Source organism: Podarcis bocagei, assembly GCF_964188305.1.
Source record: "Podarcis bocagei genome assembly, chromosome: 6".
NCBI lineage: Eukaryota > Metazoa > Chordata > Lepidosauria > Squamata > Lacertidae > Podarcis > Podarcis bocagei.
The window spans coordinates 91,416,510-91,441,393 of record NC_138130.1 but is presented as its reverse complement, the minus strand read 5'-3'; the positions used below and the strand labels follow the sequence as shown (position 1 = coordinate 91,441,393).

Here is a 24,884-nt window from a genome sequence, read left to right as displayed (position 1 = left end):
CTGGCAGTGGAGCCAAGTTCAAGCAGCAAAACGCCTGTGTCTTGTCGGACGGACCTTCTGCAAACTCTTCCACTGGCGAACTGTTGCTATCTGAAAGACTAAATTGGGGTGTGTGCAAAGTGGGAGCAGAGCAGTTTATGACGTTGGAGTAGGACCCCGCCTATCTCTCTCTCAACAGACTAAACAATCTCTGCTTGTGTGTCCTTAAATACCAGGAAAAAAATGAGAGATTAATGGAACAAACAAAAAAGATCTAGCATTGGCATTGTGGGTCTTGGAGCAGTGGTTCTTAAAGGGCGTTGAAGATCAAACTGGATGGCAAGCGTGGCAGGAAGATTCAAGGACAATCGAAGAAACTTTTAAACATGTCAGCGTACAGCACAGAATACTATCAAGTTCAGAAAAGAGAAATGTTTCTTTGAGTTGATGAGGAGATGCGAGTTTCTCAGAATAGACCTAACATACCGTATTTTTCTGTGTATAAGACGCCCCCATGTATTTTGGGGACTCCAAATTGAGAAAATGGGGGGAGTTGTTGAGCTTTTTTTGGGGGGGGGGTGCTGAAAACTGCTCACCCGCAGGACCTCCACAGCCAATCGCACGCACATCGACGAAGCCACCAATCTTCGGCACACAAGCAGAAAGCAAGCGCCAATTGCCCGCCCTATTGCCGCAGCAGCCATTAGCCTGCAGAACTTGCCGCACCGGCCAATCAGCTGAAAATACACCGCTGGCAATCTCCTGCTCGCGGCAGCCACCAAACGCCCGTCCCACCTCTCCACTACGCGTGTATAAGACGACTCAAAATTTTTAGCATAATTTTAAAATAAAATAACCTCGTCTTATACACAGAAAAATACGGTAAATGAGATTACCCGGCAATATCAAGCTCATTGAGTTTGTAGGCATACTTAAGGTACATTTTACGCAAGAGGCTGGTTTGCAATTATATTTTGGGAATGATCCATGTCCTTGTGAAGCTGCATTGTGCTCTACTTTCTGGATGCCCCATTATAAAGTAGTTGTGTTCTGTGTTAGTTGCGGCGGCAAGGTGGCAGCACAGGGTTTACAGCAGGAGCAGGGAGGGGACCTGAATCTGTGGGCAGTGGCGGGGAGGGGAGATGTTTTGCTTACAGTTTTGCTTATGCAGAAGGTCCCAGGTTCAGCTCCTGTCTGAAGCCCTGGAGATCCACTGCCAATGATTGTGCGAAATACTGAGATATGGTGATCTAACTTGGTGTATGGCAGCTTTCTAATTTTTGTTGTTGTTTAGTCGTGTCCAACTCTTTGTGACCCCATGGACCAGAGCACGCCAGGCCCTCCTGTCTTCCACTGCCTCCCGCAGTTTGATCAGACTCATGTTAGTAGCTTCAAGAACACTGTCCAACCATCTCGTCCTCTGTCGTCCTCTTCTCCTTGTGCCCTCCATCTTTCCCAACATCAGGGTCTTTTCCAGGGAGTCTTCTCTTCTCATGAGGTGGCCAAAGTATTGGAGCCTCAGCTTCACGATCTGTCCTTCCAGTGAGCACTCAGGGCTGATTTCCTTAAGGATGGAGAGGTTAGATCTTCTTGCAGTCCATGGGACTCTCAAGAGTCTCCTCCAGCACCACTTGTTCCTTTTAATACAAATCTGTTTCTCTCTCTTTTTATTGGAGGAGCTGCACTGCAGAATTCAGAGACGCGTGGATTTTGTTGCATTTCCGTTTGTATCTTGTTTTGGGAAGTACAAATCAGGTAGGTTCGTGAATTGAACTGAATTTCTTCCTAGTTGCTAGGAAGAGTGGATACAAATTAAGAAAGAACATTTAAACTTAGAAGGAACGTGCTTTGGAATGGGGGGGGGGAGCATACAAGAGAAAGAAAGGGAGAGGGAGAGCGAAGAGCGAAGAGCTCAAGCATTAGGCTGGCCTTGTGCAAGTCAATGTCTTTCAGCTAGGGAACTGGAATTTGATCTAGTTCACATTTAAATGTGAACTTATGTAATTCACACTTGCCTAATTCACAAAACAAGATGCAAACCAAAACATGCCCATCCTTTGCAGTTAGCACTTTTCCGAATTTTGCAATGCAGTTCTCCAACCAAGGAATGTGTATGTAAATGTATGTACTAGGGCAAAGTGTATATGTATATTAGTGAAAACAAGGTAAAAAATACATTGCAAAAAATGTGTATATTGGGCAAAACTGCATAAAAATGTCCCAATTCACACTAAAATGATGAATCTTACTGAAGTCTTTAAAAAGGAAGAATTTGCAAATTGATGTGGAAACATGAAGAAGTGAATTAGAGATTGGAAAAACGAAATCACCAATCTCTACTCTCAGCCTAACTCTGCCATTGTTTAGGAATTTAAAATTCAAGGCGTTCATCTCCTTTGAGGAAGAATGTAATTGTCCTGCAGCAAATGGATATGAAGCAAAATGTGGTTTTCAAGACTGGATGCAAGCCTGCCTGAGCGGATTCTGCCACGCAGCCTCCTTTAGCCAGTCGTTCTTCCAACTAATAAAAGAAGCATGCCTCAAATAATAATACAACAACATTTAATATTTACAGGCAAGACATGATACAGACGGAAGCCCAGATAAGAAACAAGACTAGTTTAAATGCACACGTCTCTAAAACAAGGTAAATTGTAAGGGTTCAGAATATACACCATTTGTTTGTCCATTCTAGACACCATAAACATCTATCTCTGGCTCTCTCTTTCCTGGGATTAATCTCAGGCACCTAAGAACATAAGAACCTCTACTGTCAAGTGAAGCATCCTGATCTCACATTAGCCAACCAGAAGGGGCATACTGATTCTGACTGTAATGTAAAACACGTGTGTGTGTGTGTGTGTGTGTGTGTGTGTGTGTGTGTGTGAGAGAGAGAGAGAGAGAGAGAGAGAGAGAGGGAGGAGGAGGAGGAGGAGGAGGAACAGGGCAAGATTTTTGTCTGCATAGTTAGTACACAAAAACTAGCTCATTTATAATAATAGCTGTAGAATCTGCATGTGGGACAGAAGATTAAATATTGCTGGGGCACTTTGGCTTCTCTTTGTATTGCACCCAGCAGTGTAAGGGGCCTTTTATTCATGTTGCTATTCCACATGGCGCAGGAGCATGTCTGAATCAAACAGCACAATTTATTTGCTAAAAGCCAATGGGTGTAACCAGGATTTATGTTGGGGGGGGGCAGGACACCCACCTGTCCTTTGCTTGCTCTCAAAAGGGAGATGGAATAAATGAAACACAAGAACATAAGGATAGGCTAGGGTTACCAGATGTCCCTGGTTCCCGGGGACAGTCCCTGGATTTCAAATCTGTCCCCGGACAAATTCCGTCCCCGGAATGTCCCCAGATTTGCAGATCTATTCCCGGGAAATGTGGCAGCGGCAGCCTCAGCAGCCAGGAGCCAGCCTGGTAGCGCAGCTGGCTCTGGTTGGCTCCGAGCTGCTGACTGCTGCTGCCGCTGCCGAAGGGAAATCGGGGACGTCTGGCGGTACAGATCTCTTGCCCCCTTCCCCCTTTGTTTTGACTGATGGGGAGGCTCGGGCGTTGCGGATGGGCGGCTGTTGCCCAGGAGGGGTGCAAGGGGTGCAGTTTCTCTGCCGGGCAAGGTGCAAAGCCCTTTCGCACCGTGTGAAAGATAAATGTGCAGAGTTTTTAAAAAACTGGGCAATGGCGCGCTGCCCGGCCATGACTCCCGAGCCTCCCTCGATCTCCTGCCCCCTTCCCCCCTTTGTTTTGACAGATCAGGGAAGGCTCAGGAGCCACAGGTGGGCAGCCATTGCCCAGTTTTTAAAAAACTCTACGCATTTATGTTTCACAGTGTGCGAAAGAAGGGCTTTGTACCTTTATACAATATGCATGTGTGCCTGGGCCCAGGGTCTTTTGCCTCACCATCCCCACTACTGACTCCCTGTTGCTACTCAGCTTAAAAAAAAGTGTCCCCAGATTCATTGAAAAAAATCTGGTAACCATAGGATAGGCTGCAGGATCAGGCCAGTGGTCCATCTAGTATAATCTCAGAAAAGTCCTAAATAAATTACACACAACCTTTCCCCCTACCTATACAGTGGTGCCCCGCAAGACGAATGCCTCGCAAGACGAAAAACTCGCTAGACGAAAGGGTTTTTCGGTTTTGCGTTGCTTCGCTAGACGAATTTCCCTATGGGCTTGCTTCGCAAGACGAAAACGTCTTGCGCTTTTTTTTTCCAGCCGCTTGAAGAGGCGCAGTTGCGATGGACCGTGCTTCGCAAGACGAAAAACACCGCAAGACGAAAAGACTCGCGGAACGAATTCTTTTCGTCTTGCGAGGCACCACTGTATAGTGTTTAACTTTATATATAAAAAAGAACGTTTTGGGATTCTTTCTGTGGTTATAAGAATCCGCTGTGTTTCTGGTTCCTATAAATCTGAGGTGGGGAACCTGTGACTCTCCAGATATTCCCAGGTTACATGCAACTCGCATGATTCCTGACCATTGGCCATGCTGGCTGGAGCTGATGGGAGTTGGGAGTCCAGCAATATCTGGAGGGCCCCAGGCTCCCCACCACGGCTATAAATATACAACACACACTATCCTGACTTTACACATGTTGGCTGTTGGTTATTTGTCTTTCGTCTTCTTCGTAGGCCGGTCACATTCCTGCAATATCCGTCTGCAAGCAAGCGAAAGGATGAGTTCTCTTAACAAAATAAGTCAAGATCGCAGTCAGATAGCATAGTTTCATTTTACTTTTTCAGAATTTAGTTTAAATAACAACAACAATAAAAGCCTTCACTTGGCCCCAGATGTTCAATAGGGAGGAGACATATCTGACCTTAACTGGAAAGGAGTTCCATGAACTTGGGCCTGCAATACAGAACACACGGTTCTGGTGGATACAGGTTGCGCACTCAAGCTATGGGGAACCACCATATTAGGGTTGCCATACGCCCGGAAATTCCTGGAGATAGCTAGGATTTGGCCGTCGGAATCAGGGTCCGGATGGAAAGCGCTGAAATCTCCTGGAAAATCTGGGAGTATGGCAACACATGTTGGACGCTTTGGGCGAATTTCCTTTAAAAAACTATTTCAAAAGTCACTTTTTGAAATATGGCAACCCCACGCTATATAACAGCAGGCCAGATCAGGCCAATGGTCTATCTAAATCTAGCATCCTGTTCTCATAGCGGTCAGGTGCCAGTGGGAAGCATGCAAGCAGGATTCGAGCACAACTCCTGGCAGATAAACATCTATATATTACACTCCAGGTAGCCAAATTTGTGCCGGCAGCAAGTTTCCCTTTTATTCCCTGTCGTCCATTGTAAAGGCCTTTGGCTATATACAATGACTGGATTCGAGCCCAATAGCACAATCTTCTCCTGTGGTTTTCAGCAACTGTTATTCAGAAGCATTGCTGCCTCCCACCATGCCAAATTTATCATTGTACAGTAGGCCATTTTACACACACACACACACACACACACACACACACACACACACACCCCTGTCTTCCAGCCAGTCAGCCAAGAGGGATTATCACTGTTCAAAGACACATTCCAGTCAGGAGGGCCTAGAGCATGGATGAGGAGGGGCAGGCCTGGAGAGAGGTTGGGAAGAGTCCTAGGGGCCTAAGAGAGAGGTCTGAGGGCCACAGTTGACCTAGAGGCCTGAGATTCCCCCAAATAGGAATACAACCTACCATGACACATTGAATACAAATGGGCAACTGTAGCGGTAGCCATGCAAAGGTGGGCCAAAGGTTCCCAATATCTGATCTGAGTGGAAAGCAAACGTTTCACAACTAAAACCCAAATACAAAATGGCCGACGTTTCATTCCTTCATAAACCAAGGATAAACCAGTTCACTCTCTCAAATGCAACTCATGGTTTTCTAGACCTCATTCGCACAACTGTTTTTATAAGGAATATATTCTATGCCCCGTAATGCTTGCGTTGCCTTTTCTTCTATCTTCCCCCGTTCTGCTACACTTTACTGGAGGTGGAAAGATCTGAAGTGCGCATCCCAATTTTCTCTCATGCACTCACCTTTCTTTCCCTCAAGCCACGTAGGAACCCGATGAGACTGTTGACCACTTGGATGAGGCAGAGGATGGCTTCAGCCAAGCCGATTGCCAGCAGGAGGGAAAACAACACAATGTTCCAAAGGATGATATTTTCGGGTTTTTTGCAGATGCTCCAGGTTGTCTGGTTAAACAAATAATTGTCCCTACAAAGGGAGAGGTCAAAACTGAGTTTTGCTAGAAACTTTCAGCTGAGAAATACTTCCTTCATCAGACTTAAAGGCTGCATTCAGGAATCATAGCAAACAATGGTTTATCATAACAGGAATAAGTCTAGCCTTCATCGGGTCCACACACTCCTTCCTCTTCCCCGGTGCAGCTGGGAAGAGGAGTTCAGAAACTTTTCCTTCCCTTTTTAATTAACCACACCTTGCAACATCCTCTGAACACAACACACCATAGTTGATCTTAACTATGACTTGTCTGAAATGAACCAAATTCCTAGTGTAGCATTAATTTCCTAACAGTCTTAGTTCATTTTAAGGCATGGCTCATGGGGAACTCAGTATAAAGTGTTACAGTATTTTAATCTATATATAAAGCAATTGTTTATTGATGTGTTGTGACTATGAACACTTTGTGAGGCAATTGGCCCAAAAGGTGGTAAAGGTAAAGGGACCCCTGACCGTTAGGTCCAGTCGTGACCGACTCTGGGGTTGCGGCGCTCATCTCGCTTTATTGGCTGAGGGAGCCAGTGTACAGCTTCTGGGTCATGTGGCCAGCATGACTAAGCTGCTTCTGGCGAACCAGAGCAGCGCACGGAAACGCCATTTACCTTCCCGCCGGAGCGGTACCTATTTATCTAATTGCACTTTGATGTGCTTTTGAACTGCTAGGTTGGCAGGAGCTGGGACTGAGGAACGGAAGCTCGCCCCGTCGCGGGGATTCGAACTGCCGACCTGATCGGCAAGCCCTAGGCTCTGTGGTTTAAGCCACAGCGCCACCTGCATCCCAAAGGCTTAGGCTCTCATATTCCATGGCTTAGGCTCTCATATTCCCCTTCACTCCTGAAGCACACTAGTTTTCTCTCTTCCTCTTCCTGGTTTCCAAGAAACCTCCACAGTTTCTTGTTGCATCCGAAGACAGCAAACTATAGTGACCATAAGATTGCCTCCAAGTTGAAAACACACTTCCAAACCACGGTTTCCAGCTCTTATTTTGAGGCCCTTTATAATCATCTGCAGCTTACATGGTTGTCATCATATGGGGGGGGGGGAGGGAGGGCAGGTTGTGCTTCCTGGCTCTGCCCTCTCCATCAAGCGTGTTGTGCCCCCCCCCCCCACGGACCCCTTGCTACAGCAAATGGGAAAGTGGACAGAAGAATGGGAGAGGGGGAAACTGGGCAACCCGGCAGCTATGTCCTTGCTGCCGCGGTATATACCATTTTTTTTGAACAAACTTTGCAGTGGTGATGTTGATGATAGAGGGGCTCCATTATACTCACACTAAGCTGTCATTCCTGAAAGGGTAGGTGTATACTTCGTCACCAATATCACAGAGAGGACCACTAATTAACCCCAAGGATGAGATGATCACACAGTACAGTCCACCGAGAGCTCCAATCACAGCAAAGACGAGAGAGAGGACCATCTGGAAGGCAATAGACATGTTGGCATTAAAGCCGTTTGGAACTCCAAAAGGTGTATGTAATTTCGACCTGACCAGCAGTGGGGTTGATCCCCTGCCTGTTCACCTGAACCTAGATAGGCCCGTGGAACCAGCAACTACAGGTACTTCCAGACAGTTGCAATTCTCAGGTGGGATTCCATCCCACATTTTCAAATTCAGTTTTGCACAATTATACTTGACTGAGAGACCTTGCTCAATGAAGCAGCTTCCCCAAAATTTGGGCGGGCGATAAGGAAAGTGATGAGAAAATACTGTGAGGTAAAATTTGCTGTGACATAACACAGTCTGCAAGCGGATAACGAGTGCAAACGCTTGTCAAATAACCAACGTAGTCCCATCTCACTGCAAACAAATCACGACAGATGCTTAATAAACAGGTTTTCTGGAGGAACCCTCCAGGCAACTTTGAGGTACACATCAAAGAAGCCATGATGGATCAAAGATAGATTAAATATGCAACTCTGAATCATCTCTGAGTGAACTGTTTGCAGTTTTGTGCTAGGCGGCAGCCTCCTATGTGAGACCTTGGCATTCTGAAGGATGAGATTAGAAGGAAGCATTGTGCTATCACCAGAACGAGACGTCTCCAACATGAAGAACAGCGAGGAAGCAAAACAAAAGGAAAACCATAGCACGCTTAGAAAAACAGGCCTTGGAGAAAGTCAAACGATCAACAGTGCCTGCACAAAGAACCACTGGTGAAGGAAGGCCCTTGCGTATGCTATCCCTCCTCCCAGACTGTGGTAACTCAGACTATGATCCTGCCAACATAAGTAATGAAATTTATGCAAAATATAGAAAAGTCCAAACCCTGGCCCAGTTCTGGATCAATATGAAAAAGCGTACACTCATAATCTGATCACACCAATAGTCTTTTCTTTGACTTTATTTTAACCCACAGGCAAATGTACTCATTCTGTGTGCCCATCTTACAGTTTTGTTTTTATCTTTTAATTTTTGTCTGCTGTTATAGTAAGTGTTCTCTGTTTCATATGCGGTACAAACCGAAATAAAAAAGCCATATATGTACAATCACACCTCGGCTTGAAGTTGCTTCAGGTTGAGCATTTTCGGGTTGCGCTCCGCGGCGACCCGGAAGTAACGGAATGCGTTACTTCTGGGTTTTGCTGCTCGTGCATGCGCAGACGGTCAAAATGATGTCATGCGCATGCGCAGAAGCGGCGAATCACGACCCACACACGTGCAGACGCGGGTTGCATTCTGCTCTGGATGTGAACGGGGCTCCGGAATGGATCCCGTTCATATCCAGAGGTACCACTGTATATGGTGTTTGTGTGTGTGTGATTTTTGTACAGATGATCTGCAGGCAACTTTTCTTGTTTTTTGTTGCCTGCTGCTTATATATCATCTTTCTGTACTCTCGCGGACCCTCCATGTGTCCCAATTTTCCAGGGACAGTCCTAGAATTACAAAAGCCATTCCAGATTCTGATTGGATTCTGGAATGCCCCTATTTCCCTTGCCAGCGCTGCTGTCGTCGCCAGACTCAAGGAGGAAAACGAGCTGGCCCTTGTCCCAAGCAACAGCAACAGCAAGGAAGCATCCCATAACCTCTCCGTGGTTGCTGCTGGCCTCCTGCCTTGGGCAGCTCAAAGCAGCTGCTGGAGAGCAGGCAAGGAGGAGAAGAAGCTGCTGTCACGTAGCAGCTCCGAGGGGCAGATGCAGGAAATGGGCATAGCCAAGGGGGGGGGCTGGGGGAGCAGCTGCCCCCCTAGATCAAGTTAAACAATAGAAATACTTAACTAACTGACCAATCACGTTGGCTGTGCCCCCCCATAACAGAAGTCCTGTCCCCCCCCCCTTAACAAAAATTCTGGCTACACCAATAGGCAGAGGGCAGGGCCGCTCTGGGTGGGGGGGAAAGGGGAGCAGAGTGCAAGGATGATTATTTTTTAATAAAAACAATTGTGTGTCCAGGCCTAATCTTCTCCCTTTCTAAAACTTATTTATTGGTGTGTGTTTTTATTTTTGTAAATACAGTGGACGCTCAGGTTGCAAACGTGATCCATGCAGAAAGCACGTTTGCAACCCATAGCGTCCGCAACCTGCAGCGCCGTGTCTGCGCATGCACAGGTTGTGATTCGGCGCTTCTGTGCATGTGCAAAGCACGATTTAGTGCTTCTGCGCATGCGCAACTGCCAAAACCCAGAAGTAACCCATTCTGGTACTTCTGGGTTCGGCTCAGTGCACAACCCGAAATCTCGCAACCTGAAGCGTCTGAAACCCGAGGTTTGACTGTATACCAAATAATTTAAGGGGGGGGGGGGTAAGGGGTTCTCTCAGGATGGTGGGAGGGGCATGTGCTGGTGGTGGGGGCACTCGTCCTTCTCCTGACAGGAAAATCTCTGTAGGAGGGGACACAAAAAATGGGGCACTAAGGAGGGTCAGCTGGGGGGTGGGCAGTGAGAAATGTCCTTATTTTTATCTGAGGAATGTTGAAACGTCTGCTTCAACAGTTCCAGCTGAGGGAACTTTGCATACTGCCCTGGAATGGTAATAATCAACTTTATTCCAAGCTTTTAGGGAACCAGAAAAGGGAACTTAGAACTTCTGTTTTACAACTACGTAAATTGGCTGGCTGGAGGAAGTTAGGAGGAGACTATATTAACTGTGCCACTTACTGCAACTGATCGCTTTGTCAATATAGCTGTTAGCTTGTGCCATTATAAGTATTGCTTTGCTTTAAGTTCCTCGGTTTTCTTTAAATTTAATAGGTGATTTGCTTTAAATTTCATTATTCTCTCCAGATTCTGTATTACTCACCCAGCGTTTGAAGAAGTAGAGAAGAATATTAAGGGGAAGGGAATTCAAAACAACCCAGCGAGGACTGACTGTTCTCATTGACCATGGAATGCTGACTAAGAGATGATGTGGAGAAACTGGGGCGAAAGGGAAACAGAAAGGAGCATTTCTCTCCCCCCAATTTACAAGGCTTTGCTTACCCCACATCTGTTAGCGCAGCATTTGGCTTCACCTGCACCCAATATCATAAATGCTGGCAAGAAAACCTGGAGGAAAAGAAAAGCACACATTAAATGGTGGTGGAAGAAAGCAGTAGTTGTTATTACACAAGCAAACAAAGGCTTTTGCCAAGACAAAATTGTGTTCAGTGTTGAGGGCAGCTGACATGCATGAGAAATGAGAAATCAAGCTGAAGGCAAGCGATAGAATTCTAAACAGGAGTTTCGGACAGGGTGTGATAGTTATTCTTCTTGTCTGCAAATAGACATTTTTGTAGTGGTAAGGATGGGACAGAAGGCTGATCGCCGAAGAATTGATGCTTTTGAATTATGGTGCTGGAGGAGACTCTTGAGAGTCCCATGGACTGCAAGAAGATCAAACGTATCCATTCTGAAGGAAATCAGCCCTGAGTGATCACTGGAAGGACAGATTGTGAAGCTGAGGCTCCAATACTTTGGCCACCTCATGAGAAGAGAAGACTCCCTGGAAAAGACCCTGATGTTGGGAAAGATGGCGGGCACAAGGAGAAGGGGACGACAGAAGACGAGATGGCTGGACAGTGTTCTTGAAGCTACCAGCATGAGTTTGACTAAACTGCGAGAGGCAGTGGAAGACAGGAGTGCCTGGCATGCTCTGGTCCATGGGGTCACAAAGAGTTGGACATGACTAAACGACTAAACAACAACAACAACAACAACAACAACAACAACAACAAAGGATGGGACAAGAACAGCCCTGAAGGATTTCAGAGTGGTTTTGCTTGAATGCGGGAAAGTCATCTGTGGAAGGTGTCTATTGGGTAGTGCCTATAACATCATAACTACACTTCCCTGCCCCAATTTCCAGAGCGGTTTTGTAACAATTTATCACAGGACACTTCCACATATGCAGCAGTTTATTGTAGCTGTGCTGCTGTTTATGCATGCAAGTTCACATAAAAATGGTGCCACCCCTTAATTCAGATTTACTACTGTATTTACATGAATTCTAATGTGCCGTCAAATCTAACACACATCTCAGATTTTCAAAACCTTGAAACCAAAAAAGAAATCGCTGGCGGATGTAAATGCGCCATCAAATCTAGTGCACATCCTGATTTTTGCGATGTCGTTTGGTCAAAAAAGGTGTGTGTTACTTTCAAGTAAATATGGTATTTTGTTGGTTGGTTCTTTCTCCTTACCAGAACTTCTGCAGCTGTAAATCTGGATTAAATAGGGAAATGATATCATTTCGCTGAGGGTGACGTCCTGTAGACATAGCACAAAACTTGTAGGCATGAACAGCACAGAGTCTATAATAAATTGTCATTTGTGAGATGAGGAGGGTTAACTGAAAACTGAATACATCAATGAGTAGAGTTATGTGCACCACTTTGATTTGCTAATACACACACACACACACACCCCACCTTTTCTTCCAAGGAGCACAAGGTGGTGCTGATGGTTCTCCATCTCCCCATTTCATCCACACAACAACCCTGTGAGGTGGGTTAGGCTAAGAGTTAGTGACTGGCCCAAGGTCGCCCAATGAGCTTTTATAAGGCTGAGTGAGGATTTAAACCCTGGTCTCCCAGGTCATAGTCCAACACTCTAACCATAACACCACATCAAGTCTAGGCCAGACACTCCATTTCCGAACACCTGAGACTTTAAGGATATTGCTGAAGTTTCTTATCTCGGTTGCAGAAGGGAACTGGTGGCGGAAAATGGAAGTTCAGCAACCCATTGGTGCTCCCCCTCTCATTTCTTGCGACACCCAAAGCCAACTAATTCCTGGAGGCCCTTCTGGACAATCTGCACATTTGCTTTTTATTTTATCTAGCCTCATTCCAAGGACAATTGTGTGCCATAGAGGACATTTGTTCTCTCACTCTATCTTTTGCAGCTAAAGTGGAACTTTGCCAGAAGGCTGGCATAATGGAGAGATGTTCTCGGTGGTTCAGTTAGCACAGCCCAGAATGGTGGCCTCTGGTTCAACTTCCTAATTGGCCCAGGAATCCTAAGCACTTCTTAATATTGATTATGTGAGTCACTTTTCCTCACACAAGCCTCCCCCTGCAAAAAACCCTTCCATCTGCTTAAGGGACATTTTTATAGCCTCCAACAACAACTATTTGTGTGCCTTCCTATCAGATTTCAATGAGATAAAGAACTACAGAACTTTTATAAGACAGCTGAAGGCAGCCCTGTACAGTATTGGGAGGTTTTTAATGTTTGATGTTATCTTATGTTTTTATGTGTGTTGAAAGCCGCCCAGAGTGGCTGGGGTAACCCAGCCAGATGGGCAGTGTATATATAATAAAATTATTATTATTATTATTATTATTATTATTATTATTATTATTATTATTCCCTCCAACTAACAGTTGTTGCCATTTTAAGAGTTTAAATCCACTAACCAGTTGCTTTTGAGCCATTCGTTGATGGATTTGTTTAAATCAATATGTGCTTTGCCCCAAATAATAAGTTAACCTCACATCAAATTTTCAAAAAGGCTATCGTACAATGCAAGATGAGGAAGCAATCTTCAATATTTTGGCTTTCATTACAGTAAGACACCAGCACCGAAAGAGCTATAAACATAACACACCGAGGGGAAAGTAGCCCTGAAAAATAAGCAATGGTGCCTTAACAGATACTCTTCTGGATTTGAATCAAGCTTTTCTGGATATAGCGAGTTCAGTGACCATTTCCCATTCATTCTAGTGATGAATGGAGAGTAAAGCCCTTGTGTCTGGAATCATGGGGAAGGTAAACGTTTTAAAAGGCTCCCCGGGGAAACAGCAGTAAAACACCAGCCGTTATTTAACAACAAACCGATGGCATCCCAAATGCAAACTGTACAACGGTGTTTGCAGGAATGAACAACCCGCCAACGGTCAGCGCATATGTCATTTCACGGGGAAACATGCACTTTAATTGCAGCAGTCTGCATTAAGGGTCAATATCTACTCTCAAAGTGCTGTTGTCGGTATTCGGAAGATCGATGGGTGCGCCTCCCCCTTCGCTGTTCTTCATGCGCATGTCTGACGCCAACCAATCTGACCTTAGGCTATTTCTATTTAAATGTTTCCCAAGAAGTGATATTCTGACTGAGAACACAAACCACACTGCCTCTCTGCTCATGCCTTTCCTTGATGATGACGTTTGGGTGCTTCCTTTAAAAACCAACACAACATAAATAAGCTGTTTTCCCTGAAGGGGGCTGATTGTGGCCTCCCATATGTCTCTTATCTCATACCCTGCAACATTCCTCACATGAAAATAGGGGCATTTCTCACTCCCCACCCCAATTGCCCCTCCTCAACCCCACATTTTTGTCACACCCACCCACACCCAGAACATTTCCTATCAGAAGTAGGGCGACTGGCACACAGGCCCTCCACTGTCCTGCAAGAACCTCTTATTCCCAGTTTTATTTTAATTTTTGGTAGATTTACCAAAAGAAAAACACAAACCGATAAATAAATTTTAGAAAGGGGCAAGATTAGATGCAAACACACAAAGCTTCTTCTTCTTTTTTTAATGAAGATTCCTTATTGCTCCGCACCGCTCCCTCTTTCTTCCCGTCCAGGGCATAGCTGTCAACGTTTCCTGTTTTTTAAGGGAAATTCCCTTATTCCAAATAGGATTCCTTGCAAGAAAAGGGAAAAGTTGACAGCTACAGTCAGCAGGGGGCTGGTCCACTGTCCCTCAGACCTTGTGGGGGGCCGGACTATTTTTTTTTGGTGGGGGGGAATGAACAAATTCCTATGCCCCACAAATAACCCAGAGATGCATTTTAAATAAAAGGACACATTCTACTCATGTAGAAACACGCTGATTCCCGGATCGTCCAAGGGCCGGATTTAGAAGGCGATTGGGCCGGATCCAGACACCGGGCCTTAGTTTGCCTACTCATGCCTTAGAGCCAGTTCATCACATGGGGCGGCTGGGTCTCAGCAGACTGTCCTCTTCCTCCCTGCTTCTCTCATAGCCTCAGCCTCGGTTTCATAGCCTCCTTCCTGCTTCTAACTCAGTTCACAAACCCACAACTCTGGCCTTTGTCCTTCTAACGGCCTTCTAACAGCCAGCGAGAAGTGAGGGGCAGATGGGGGCTCATCAATCTGGGAAGGTTCCCCTCTAGGAGAATGGAAATTCTGAACCTAAACCTCCGCTGCTGAAATATACTCAGAGTCGCAAAGTGATTTCATGCTCTTTATTCAGCTCATAGTGGTGAGGAGGAATGAATGAAAGTCCCCTCAAAGTATCTGCTTTATATACATTATTTACACAATGGGCTGCACATGATTGGCTAATTCTGGAATTCTATAGTAAGCCAATCAGGTTGTGGATTCACTTATATCTGGAGCATGATTGGGTGGTTCCTGCCAACCAATCATACTGATGCATTGTTCTAGGACCAATCAGACTCCTGCATTCTGAATCCTATTGTTCTAGGACCAATCAGACTGCTGCAATTTGGATCCTATTGTTCTAGGACCAATCAGACTGCTGCAGTTTACATCCTATTCAACTCAGTACATAACAGCTGCCTTGCGGGACATCTTCGGGAGATGAAAAGGCTAAGGAGTAAACCCTACACAAATTCGGAGTGGAGTCCCTAAGACGGTTGGATGGTGTCCTGTACGCCTCCTTCTGGCAACTCCTACAGCCAAGCTGGTGCCAAACGTATTGCTCTGTTTTCCTTTGGACCACATCAGTGAGGCCAAGAGGGTGGTCTTGACATCAGTCCAGACCTCCATACACACTGCCCAGGCTTGAGCCCCGGGAGCTCACTTCAGTGCTGCTAACGCAGCAGTTTGACTTCACCCCCGTAGGCACACTCCATTGTCTCTCAAGACTGACAGATGCCAACAAACGCCGTTTACCTTCCCGCTGGAGCGGTACCTATTTATCTACTTGCACTTTGAGGTGCTTTTGAACTGCTAGGTTGGCAGGAGCAGGGACCGAGCAACGGGAGCTCACCCCGTCGCGGGGATTCGAACCGCCAACCTTCTGATCGGCAAGCCCTAGGCTCTGTGGTTTAACCCACAGCGCCACCCGCGTCTGATCATCATTACATCTTGCATAAAGTATAAAATTAATATCGATTTCTGTGACAATAACATCCACGCAGCCATGGTCACATACATAGTCTTTTCTGCTCCCTTGGGATTTCAGCACCTAGAATTCCTAAAAGGAAGGCTTTGGGTTTGTTTGTTTTTAGAAAAAGTTATTTTAACATTTTTTTCAACTCATTATATATCATTTCCCAAAATTCTTTTACCACCTTACATTTCCATCACATATGATAAAAGGTGCCTTCTGTTTCCTTATATTTCCAGCATACATTCAACTCTGTTTTATGTTATCGGCCCAGAGATGAAAAGAAGATAAAGTCCCTACCAGAGAAGAATGGCGAATCAAGTTGATGGATTATGCCAAAAAGGCTAAAATGACCAAAGGAATCAGAAATCAGGAAGACCAAAATTTTAATATAGAATGAGGAAAATTTGTAACTTATCATAAAGACCATTTTAAACAGTTAAAACCATTAATAGGTTTGGAATATCACTTGTAGTTTAATGGTGAATTTTGGATACAATGGAGAGGTAAAAGATTCAGATTATCATAAAAGATGCAGGAGGAAATGATTAACAATAGGACTGACAAAGGGGAGGAGATTCTTTGGAATCTTATTTTTATGTTGTATGTTGGATATGTGACTGCAAAAAATTAATCTGAAAATCCAAATAAATAATTGTTATCTATCATCTCTCTCTCTCTCTCTCTATACATATAAATCAATATTGTTTTCTAGTTCAGATCTGCCCTGCATTAGGTTCCCTTTAGGTTCATTTCACATAAAGCTGAAAACATGAATAAGAGAAACAGTGCCAGCTTTTTCCTTACCAATATTCCAGCTCCAAGAATACCGTGGAAGAACCAGACCAGGTCCGTGATCCTGCGTGGTTCCAACACTTCTCCGTTAGGGAAGTAGAGGAGGAGATTGGAGACGATAGCGCAGACAGCCAGAGGCAGGAGGGCAATCCCAATGCATTTGGAGCATTTTCCAGTGCACATCCTGTATCTCTTCTTAGGAAGGACATGGGGAACGAAAAGAAAAGGCTGAGTAGATGCATTGCATAAAAGTGGATCCCTATAAAATGAAGAATGGGGCTTCCGCTGCCTTTGATCCAGAAGCTGCAGTTAGTGCAGAATGCTGCACCGCGGTTGCTGACAGGAGTGAGGCACTGTCAACATAGTACACCTCTGCTCAGAGATCTGCCAATTTGCTGCCAGGTCATTTTCAAGGTGTTAGTACAAGCATCCCCAACCTTCGGCCCTCCAGATGTTTTGGACTACAATTCCCATCATCCCTGACCACTGGTCCTGTTAGCTAGGGATCATGGGAGTTGTAGGCCAAAACATCTGGAGGGCCGCAGGTTGAGTATGCCTGTGTTAGTATATAACAGCTTGGGAACAGTTTACATGCTAGATTGCCTTTACCTACATATGCCAGCTCAGCTGCTTTGCTCTGCAGAGCTGGAAGTTGCAAATCCAGCTTTTAGTGTGGCGGCACACAAACTTTGGAACTCCCTGCCTATTGACCTCAGGCAGGCAGCTTTGCTAAAAAACCTTCTAAGCCCACCCAGCACTGGCAGTGGAAGAGGAGTGTGGGAGGAGTGCACTGCCCCCGGCAGCGTGATCCCCAGGGTGCCATCGTGGCTGCCCCCCCTGCCTCCACCTGCTCTCCACCCCCGGTGCCGGAGCATGAAGCTCCGCTGCTGGTACCCAGACATGCAGAATGTTGACGTGTGTTTTAATCTGGCATTTACCATATTTTTCGCTCTATAGGACACACTTTTTCCCCTCCAAAAATTTCCCCTCCTAAAACAAGACTCTCCTGGCTGAAGGGGCACTGAGCAGAGAGGGGGAGATTTTTTTTCTTGTTCTCCCCCTCTAAAACAAGGTGCGTCCTATGGTCGGGTGCGTCCTATAGAGCGAAAAATACGGTAGCTTACTGGTGGTTTTATGTTTTCAGTGTTTTCAATGTTTTCAATTATTATGTTCTGAATGTTTTAAGTCGTTCTTAACTTCTTCTTTTACTGACAATCTTACTGTTTTATCCCTTTTTGTAAACTGCTTTTTACAATCAAGCAGTACAGTGGTGCCTCGCAAGACGAAATTAATTCGTTCCGCAAGTCTCTTCGTCTTGCGAGTTTTTCGTCTTGCGATGCATGGTTTCCCATAGGAATGCATTGAAAATCAATTAATGCGTTCCTAGGGAAACCGCCTTCAGACCAGATCCGGGGACAGTCTGTCCCCAGACCTCTTCTGAAGGCTGGGGGGGGGGACAAGCGCTTTTCTTCCCACCCCCAGCATTTTAAAAAACCCCGGGACAGCGGAGGACTTCTCCCCTGTCTGGGCGATCTTAAAATGCTGGCGGGCGGCATTTTAAAATCGCCCCGGGACAGCGGAGGACTTCTCCGCTGTCCGGGGCGATTTAAAAGCCCCTGGGAAGGCAGGCAGGGGGGACAAAGACTTTTGCCCCCCGCCAGCCTTCAGAAGAGGTCCTGGACCTCTTCTGAAGGCGGGCGGGGGGCGAAAGTCTTTGCTCCCCCCGCCTGCCTTCAAAAGCCCTCCGGGACAGGCAGGCAGGGGGGAGCAAAGACTTTCGCCCCCCGCCCGCCTTCAGAAAGTGTCCCCTCCCCGCCGCCCAGCTTCGGAACGATGCTCCGAAGCCCGGCGGCAGCGGGAGGAGGCGTTCCCGCCCCACCGCCCGGCTTCGGAGGAGGTCCGAGGACAGTGGGGAAGACGCGCTGCGCTTCCCCGCTGTCCCGGATATTTCCCTATGGGCTGTCGTCTTGCGAAGGAAGCCCATAGGGAAATTCGTCTTGCGAAGCGCCTCCAAAACGGAAAACCCTTTCGTCTAGCGGGTTTTCCGTCTAGCGAGGCGTTCGTCTTGCGAGGTACCACTGTATATAAATCATGAGGAAATCAGGAAATAAAACAGGGTGTATTTTGATTGTGGGAGAAAACGATTTGTGACATTTAAGTGAGATGCTTTCTCATAAATGGGCCGTAAACAGCTGTCTTATTTTGAATCAGACCACTGATCCATCTAGCTCAATAATATCTAGGCCAGTAATGAGTGCTTATGGTAAAGGTAAAAAAGGTAAAGGAGCCCTGGATGGTTGAGTCCAGTCAAAGGCGACTATGGGGTTCTGGTGCTCATCTCGCTTTCTGGCTGAGGGAGCCGGCGTTTGTCCACAGACAGCTTTCCAGGTCATGTGGCCAGCATGCCTGAACGGGCTTCTGGCACAACGGAACACCGTGACGGAAGCCAGAGCGCACGGAAACGCTGTTTACCTTCCCACCGCAGTGGTACTTATTTATCTACTTGCATTGGTGTGCTTTTGAACAGCTAGGTTGGCAGGAGCTGGAACATAGCAACGGGAGCACACCCCGTCACGACAGGGATTCAAACCGCCAACCTTCTGATCGGCAAGCCCAAGAGGCTCAGTGGTCCCTTGGTGCTTATGGACCTCTAGATGTCGCTGTCCAACTCCCAGATGCTCCATAATTCCCACCATTACTTTGACTCCTGTGGGAGGAAGGGTGAGATGGAAATTGAATAGATCATCGTCCCTGTCCATTGGTCATGCTGGCTGGTACTGGTGGGAGCTGATGGAAGCTGGAGCGTCAACATCTTCTGGGAGGGATGCCAGTTCCCCATTCCTGGTCTCTGCTGAGTGGAAGCTGACCATTATCATTGCCAGCCCCGTCTGGAGAGACTGGGGATTGAACCTGCGACATTCTGGATGCAAAGCAAGGGCTCCTCCACTGAGCTCCAGCCACCCCCATCTTATGCCTATTGTCTGATTATTCATTCTATAGTGAAACAGCTGCTTAAAAGTTAAGAGAGAGACAGCGAAGGGACAGCAGACACAACATTGAGCTGCGATTTGGCTGGAAGGTTGATGGCATCAGGCTTCTCTCTGGGAGTAGCCCAGACACTGTTTCTGACGGCCGAATCCCAGCTATGTCCGGGAAATTCTGGACGTATGGCAACACTAGCATGTCTGCTGCCATGTAAGAGTGTCTGCTGTTGAGTTTTGGATTTGATATCCCGCCTTTCACTCCCTTTAAGGAGTCTCAAAGCGGCCAACATTCTCCTTTCCCTTCCTCCCCCACAACAAACACTCTGTGAGGTGAGTGGGGCTGAGAGACTTCAGAGAAGTGTGACTGGCCCAAGGTCACCCAGCAGCTGCATGTGGAGGAGTGGAGACGCGAACCCGGTTCCCCAGATTACGAGACTACTGCTTTTAACCACTACACCACACTGGCACTGGTTGACCTCTGTTTAGACTTCACTTGTATATTTGAGAAGAAATCTATCTTTGCAAATGTGTTTTTACAAATATTGCAAAGATACACCAAGTCTCCAGTTTGTTTGTTTGTTTGTTTGTTTGTTTATATTAAAGATTTTCTTGATTTACAAAATTATGCAATGTCTCTCTCTCGTATTTTTCCCCCCATGTAACATTTTTACAAATCAGTTTCATTTGTTGAGACATTAGGAAGAAAAGGGGGAAAGAGGTGGAGGGGGGAGAGATGAGCGGGGTCGGGGTCGGGTGGCGATGTTTCTATTTTACTTACTATATGTAGGGTTTGGTGTCAGCGTTGCTTTTGCAGGTTCTTTGCTGTTCACTTGTGTTCCTTTGGTGGTGAGATAGGTGGGGGTTGGCCTAGGGTGTGGTTATTCATTTGTGGTTGGCTGTGGTGGACTTTGTTTTCGTGTGTGAGTGGGGTGGGTGGGTGGGTGTTTTGGATCAGGTTAGCCATATTGATTTGTATGCTGTTGGTGGATTGTTTGCTGTTGTCTTGTTGGGCTGTGTATGTGATAAAGGATAAAGGTGTCTTCTTCTATTTGTCCCCGTGTCAGTTCCAGTTTATTGGTTAACTTTTCTAGTAGGTCTGTTTCCCATACTATTTGGTACCATTAGTCCATGCTTACTCCTGACAGGTCTCTCCAGTATGTTCTGAGCCAAAAGAAGCCAAGCCCAGTTAGTACTGTCCTGGAACTTCTCCCCATTAGGGGAGGATGGGAAACATAGCAATATGTACATAATCTTATATTTCAGAAAGAAATTGTGGGGTGGACGGGGGACGACCCAGTAGCAGCAAGAAAAACCTATAGCACCATCTCTTGGCAGAGGTATTCCTCGCATCATTGCAATATCTTCTAACATGCAGGAGACTTCAAAGCAAGCAAGCGAGCAAGCAAGCAAGCAAACAAACAAACAGGATAGGCCGCAGAAAATAGGCATTATGGAGTTTACATGTATACCACTAAAAGCAGCAGCCTGTGTTTTCACCTCCCCTTCCTCATCATTTCTAAATTGGGATGGAAGAGAAATCAGATACTGTTTGCATTTAAACCTAGCTAAATGACTCTAGATATGGAGGCAGTGAGAGATTTTACTTTCTTGGGCTCCATGATCACTGCAGACGGTGGCAGCAGCCATGAAATTAAAAGACGCCTGCTTCTTGGTAGAAAAGCAATAACAAACCTAGACAGCATCTTAAAAAGCAGAGACATCACCTTGCCAACAAAGGTCCGTATAGTTAAAGCTATGGTTTTCCCAGTAGTGATGTATGGAAGTGAGAGCTGGACCATAAAGAAGGCTGATTGCCGAAGAATTGGTGCTTTTGAATTATGGTGCTGGAGGAGACTCTCGAGAGTCCCATGGACTGCAAGAAGATCAAACCTCTCCATTCTGAAGGAAATCAGCCCTGAGTGCTCACTGGAAGGACAGACCCTGAAGCTGAGGCTCCAACACTTTGGCCACCTCATGAGAAGAGAAGACTCCCTGGGAAAGACCCTGATGTTGGGAAAGATGGAGGGCACAAGGAGAAGGGGACGACAGAGGACGAGATGGTTGGACAGTGTTCTCCAAGCTACCAACATGAGTTTGACCAAACTGCGGGAGGCAGTGGAAGACAGGAGTGCCTGGCGTGCTCTGGTACATGGGGTCATGAAGAGTCGGACACGACTAAACGACTAAACAACAAAACCAATTGGCTCTTTCTGAAACAACGTGTGAATCGAAATTCAGCTCTCCTTTGAAATTTGCACTACTCCAAATTCTGCAATGCAGTTCTCCAGCCAAGTATATATGCCTAAAAAATAACGTTATTGAAAACAGCATGCCAAAATGTATCATAGTAGGGAAAATCACCTTGCAAAAATGTGTATGTTTGGCAAACGTACACATGGAAAGTGGGAATATTAGGAGAAATTTGCACCCAAAAGCTGATGAATTTCCTTGACTATTTTTTTTTAATGCAAACTGATATGCAAATGTGGGGAACTGAATTTAAGAATGGGGAAATGAGAGACTGAGAAACCAAACTTGACATAGAATCCAACAACCATAGAATCATCAAATTGTAGATTACAATATTCCTATGCTCAACTTGCTTCTCCTAGCTTCTCTGAGCAGTGTGAAATTCTGGGGATGCACTATTCGCCCTAGCTTAATAACCTTTGGGAGGAAGATATGGAAGGTTAAGGTGTTATATGTAATATCTGAGTTCATTTACAGATATACAGGTTGAACGCAGGTGGAGGCACAGCTTATTCAGGTTTCCTGAGCTGGCTGGGGCTGATGGCAGTAGTAATTCATCAGGGTTAGGGGACAGACTCACAATGCTGTTGTTAGCTCAATCTCAGCTCTCTGTCTCTTGGTTCCAGCCTTTTTTCTGTGTTCCACTCCCAACAAATTAAATAAGACATTTCCACATCCTTAGCTGGGTTAGGGAAGGGAAGAGATCTGCTTTTGCTCTGATTAGAAGACATAAGGAAGGTGTCTAACAATCAGCTCCAATTTTTTTTTAAAATTGCCTGTGTCACATAGATAGATGATGGAGCTTGACCTCTGGAGCAATAAGAAACAAACCAATGTTTTCTTCAGATTGCGAGAAAAAAAAGGATTTGGACTTCAACCAAAAATGCAAAGATATTGTCCAAACAATAACAAGTTTGTGCATCTTCTTAATAAAAACCAGACTGATAACAGATGGACAAGTTGGGAAATCCGCCGATCCTAGCTAGCCTCATTAGGAATCTGGCAAGCCCAAATCCGGACCCACCTGTAAGCCAAAATTGACATTAGGCAGATCTTCTCCTTAAGGAGATCTTTTGGATTCCTCCTGAAATATGACGGCGAGGACAGCATCAATCCTTACCTTATTTATCGTACAGGCAGGCAAATTATCCCAAACTGTAAAATCTCCAGCTGGGAATGGGGTGAGGAATCTTTCTTTCTGATGGCTTCAGATTTTATACTTCCCCCTCGTTCTCCATAGCAGCCTTAGGAAGGCAAATAAACCCTCTGGAGGTAGAACTTCCATTAAACAAATACGTGAAACCCACACCAAAGAACGAGGAAATACCCCAAACAGCTTCCATTTGACAGGCACCGAGGCCATGTGTCACTCTGCATTATGGATTTTTTTTCCAGGGACTGTTCCATTGGTCAATGGGCACCTTGAAGTCACATTGACTTTCTGCAGCTCTTTGAAAGCCTCAACCCGTCACCATCATTATGTTTGAAATGCTTTACAACATCACAGTTTAGGGAAACAAAACAAGAGGAAGTCATCTATCAAATAACAGGGTGAGGGAGGGACCCACAATAAACACTGTGGGAGGCTGTGTCAGTATTTTGCAGGGGGCGGTAATCTAATGCATACCGTAATTTTAGAGGTACAGGTAAAGGGGCCCCTGACCATTAGGTCCAGTCGTGACTGACTCTGGGGTTGCGGCGCTCATCTCGCTTTACTGGCTGAGGGAGCCAGCATACAGCTTCTGGGTCATGTGGCCAGCATGACTAAGCCGCTTCTGGCAAACCACAGCAGCACACGGAAACGCCGTTTACCTTCCCGCCGGAGCTGTACCTATTTATTTACTTGCACTTGGACGTCCTTTCGAACTGCTAGGTTGGCAGGAGCTGGGACTGAGGAACGGGAGCTCCCCCCGTCGCGGGGATTTGAACCGCCGACCTTCTGATCGGCAAGTCCTAGGCTCTGTGGTTTAACCCACAGTGCCACCCGCGTCCCACCATAACTTTAGGTTTGTGCATTTAAAGTTGATAAAGACTCTGTTGCCCTAATCCAAGAAATCTACTCCCCCCCCCCATGGACTTTTTGTGGTTTGGGAAGTGATGGGTTAAAGGCATTGGAAAATATGGGGCGGACATACGATTAATGTGAAGACACATAAACAACCAGGGAGCAAATCAGCATAAATGCTTGATAAAGACCAGATACAATCTAACTAACTATGTGTAAGCGTTGTGCAAGCAAATCAGAATGAATATTCAATGGATGTCTGGATGAATCTTGAACAGTAAAGTCCTTGAGTGCTTGGGAGCTATGGCCATTGGAGAAGGAACCAAAACGGTGCTGGCCACACTCCCAATGTCCGCATGCTCAGTGTTAGTATAAAAAGGGCCTGTAATGCGCACACTGTTATAGCTGCATGGGGCTCTACCACATGATCAGCAATCCTGAGCTTCTGATCATGTGCAGGAGACGTTCCTTTCGTGCTTCCACTGAATTTGTGGCTGTTGGGAGGTGTGGCCATTAGGCGTGGTCCCATTTCTTTGTCCACACCTCCCCTCTGGGCCCATTTGAGGGACCTGTTGTTGTGGGTAGCCTCTTCTTCCTCTTGGGGGCAACATGCTGGCAGTGGGTGGGGACAGAGGTGAAAGTGGGTGGAGCAATGGCTGTAAGCCTTGCAGTAGGGTAGTTTCTACACATTTCCAATGAATGAACACAGCAGATAGCTAATTCTTTACAGTGGTACCTCAGGTTACAGACACTTCAGGTTACAGACTCCACTAACCCAGAAATAGTACCTCAGGTTAAGAACTTTGCTTCGGGATGTGAACAGAAGTCGTGTGGTGGCAGCGGGAGGCCCCATTAGCTAAAGTGGTGCCTCAGGTTAAGAACAGTTTCAGGTTAAGAACAGACCTCCAGAACAAATTAAGTTCTTAACCCGAGGTACCACCGTATTGTCAAAAACAACACTGTCACTTCTATAGCCCATCCGGTGCTCCACCCCCCAACTCTGAAGCTTCCCCTGCCTCCTGGCCGGTACGGTTCCCTACAAATTGCTGCCCCCCTCTCCCGCCTCACACTCCATCCAGCTAAGCAAGAGTCTTTATCT

At 46.1% G+C, this 24,884-nt stretch overlaps 1 protein-coding gene across 1 annotated transcript; it reads right to left on the bottom strand.

Annotated features, from left to right (window-relative positions):
- Positions 1–4,314: 4,314 nt before the first annotated feature.
- On the bottom strand, positions 4,315–22,958 carry LOC308588969 (transmembrane 4 L6 family member 1-like). Its single transcript, XM_081197728.1, has 6 exons — positions 22,901–22,958; positions 16,559–16,741; positions 10,646–10,711; positions 7,499–7,644; positions 6,020–6,200; positions 4,315–4,646 (listed from the first exon to the last, which is right to left on the bottom strand). Exons 2-6 carry the CDS (start codon positions 16,727–16,729, stop codon positions 4,626–4,628), a joined length of 585 nt encoding a protein of 194 aa, XP_081053854.1. The 5' UTR covers positions 16,730–16,741; positions 22,901–22,958; the 3' UTR covers positions 4,315–4,625.
- Positions 22,959–24,884: the final 1,926 nt, after the last annotated feature.

Bases quoted from the DNA above. Each gene is read 5' to 3' on its own strand.
- LOC308588969 (XM_081197728.1), bottom strand. From the start codon at position 16,729: ATGTGCACTGGAAAATGCTCCAAATGCATTGGGATTGCCCTCCTGCCT. The intron at 6,201-7,498 runs GTGAGTATAATG...CTCCCTTTGTAG, and splicing joins TTCAGGAATGACAGCTTAGT to GGACAATTATTTGTTTAACC. The intron at 4,647-6,019 runs GTGAGTGCATGA...GCTTGCTTGCAG, and splicing joins GTGGCTTGAGGGAAAGAAAG to ACGGATATTGCAGGAATGTG.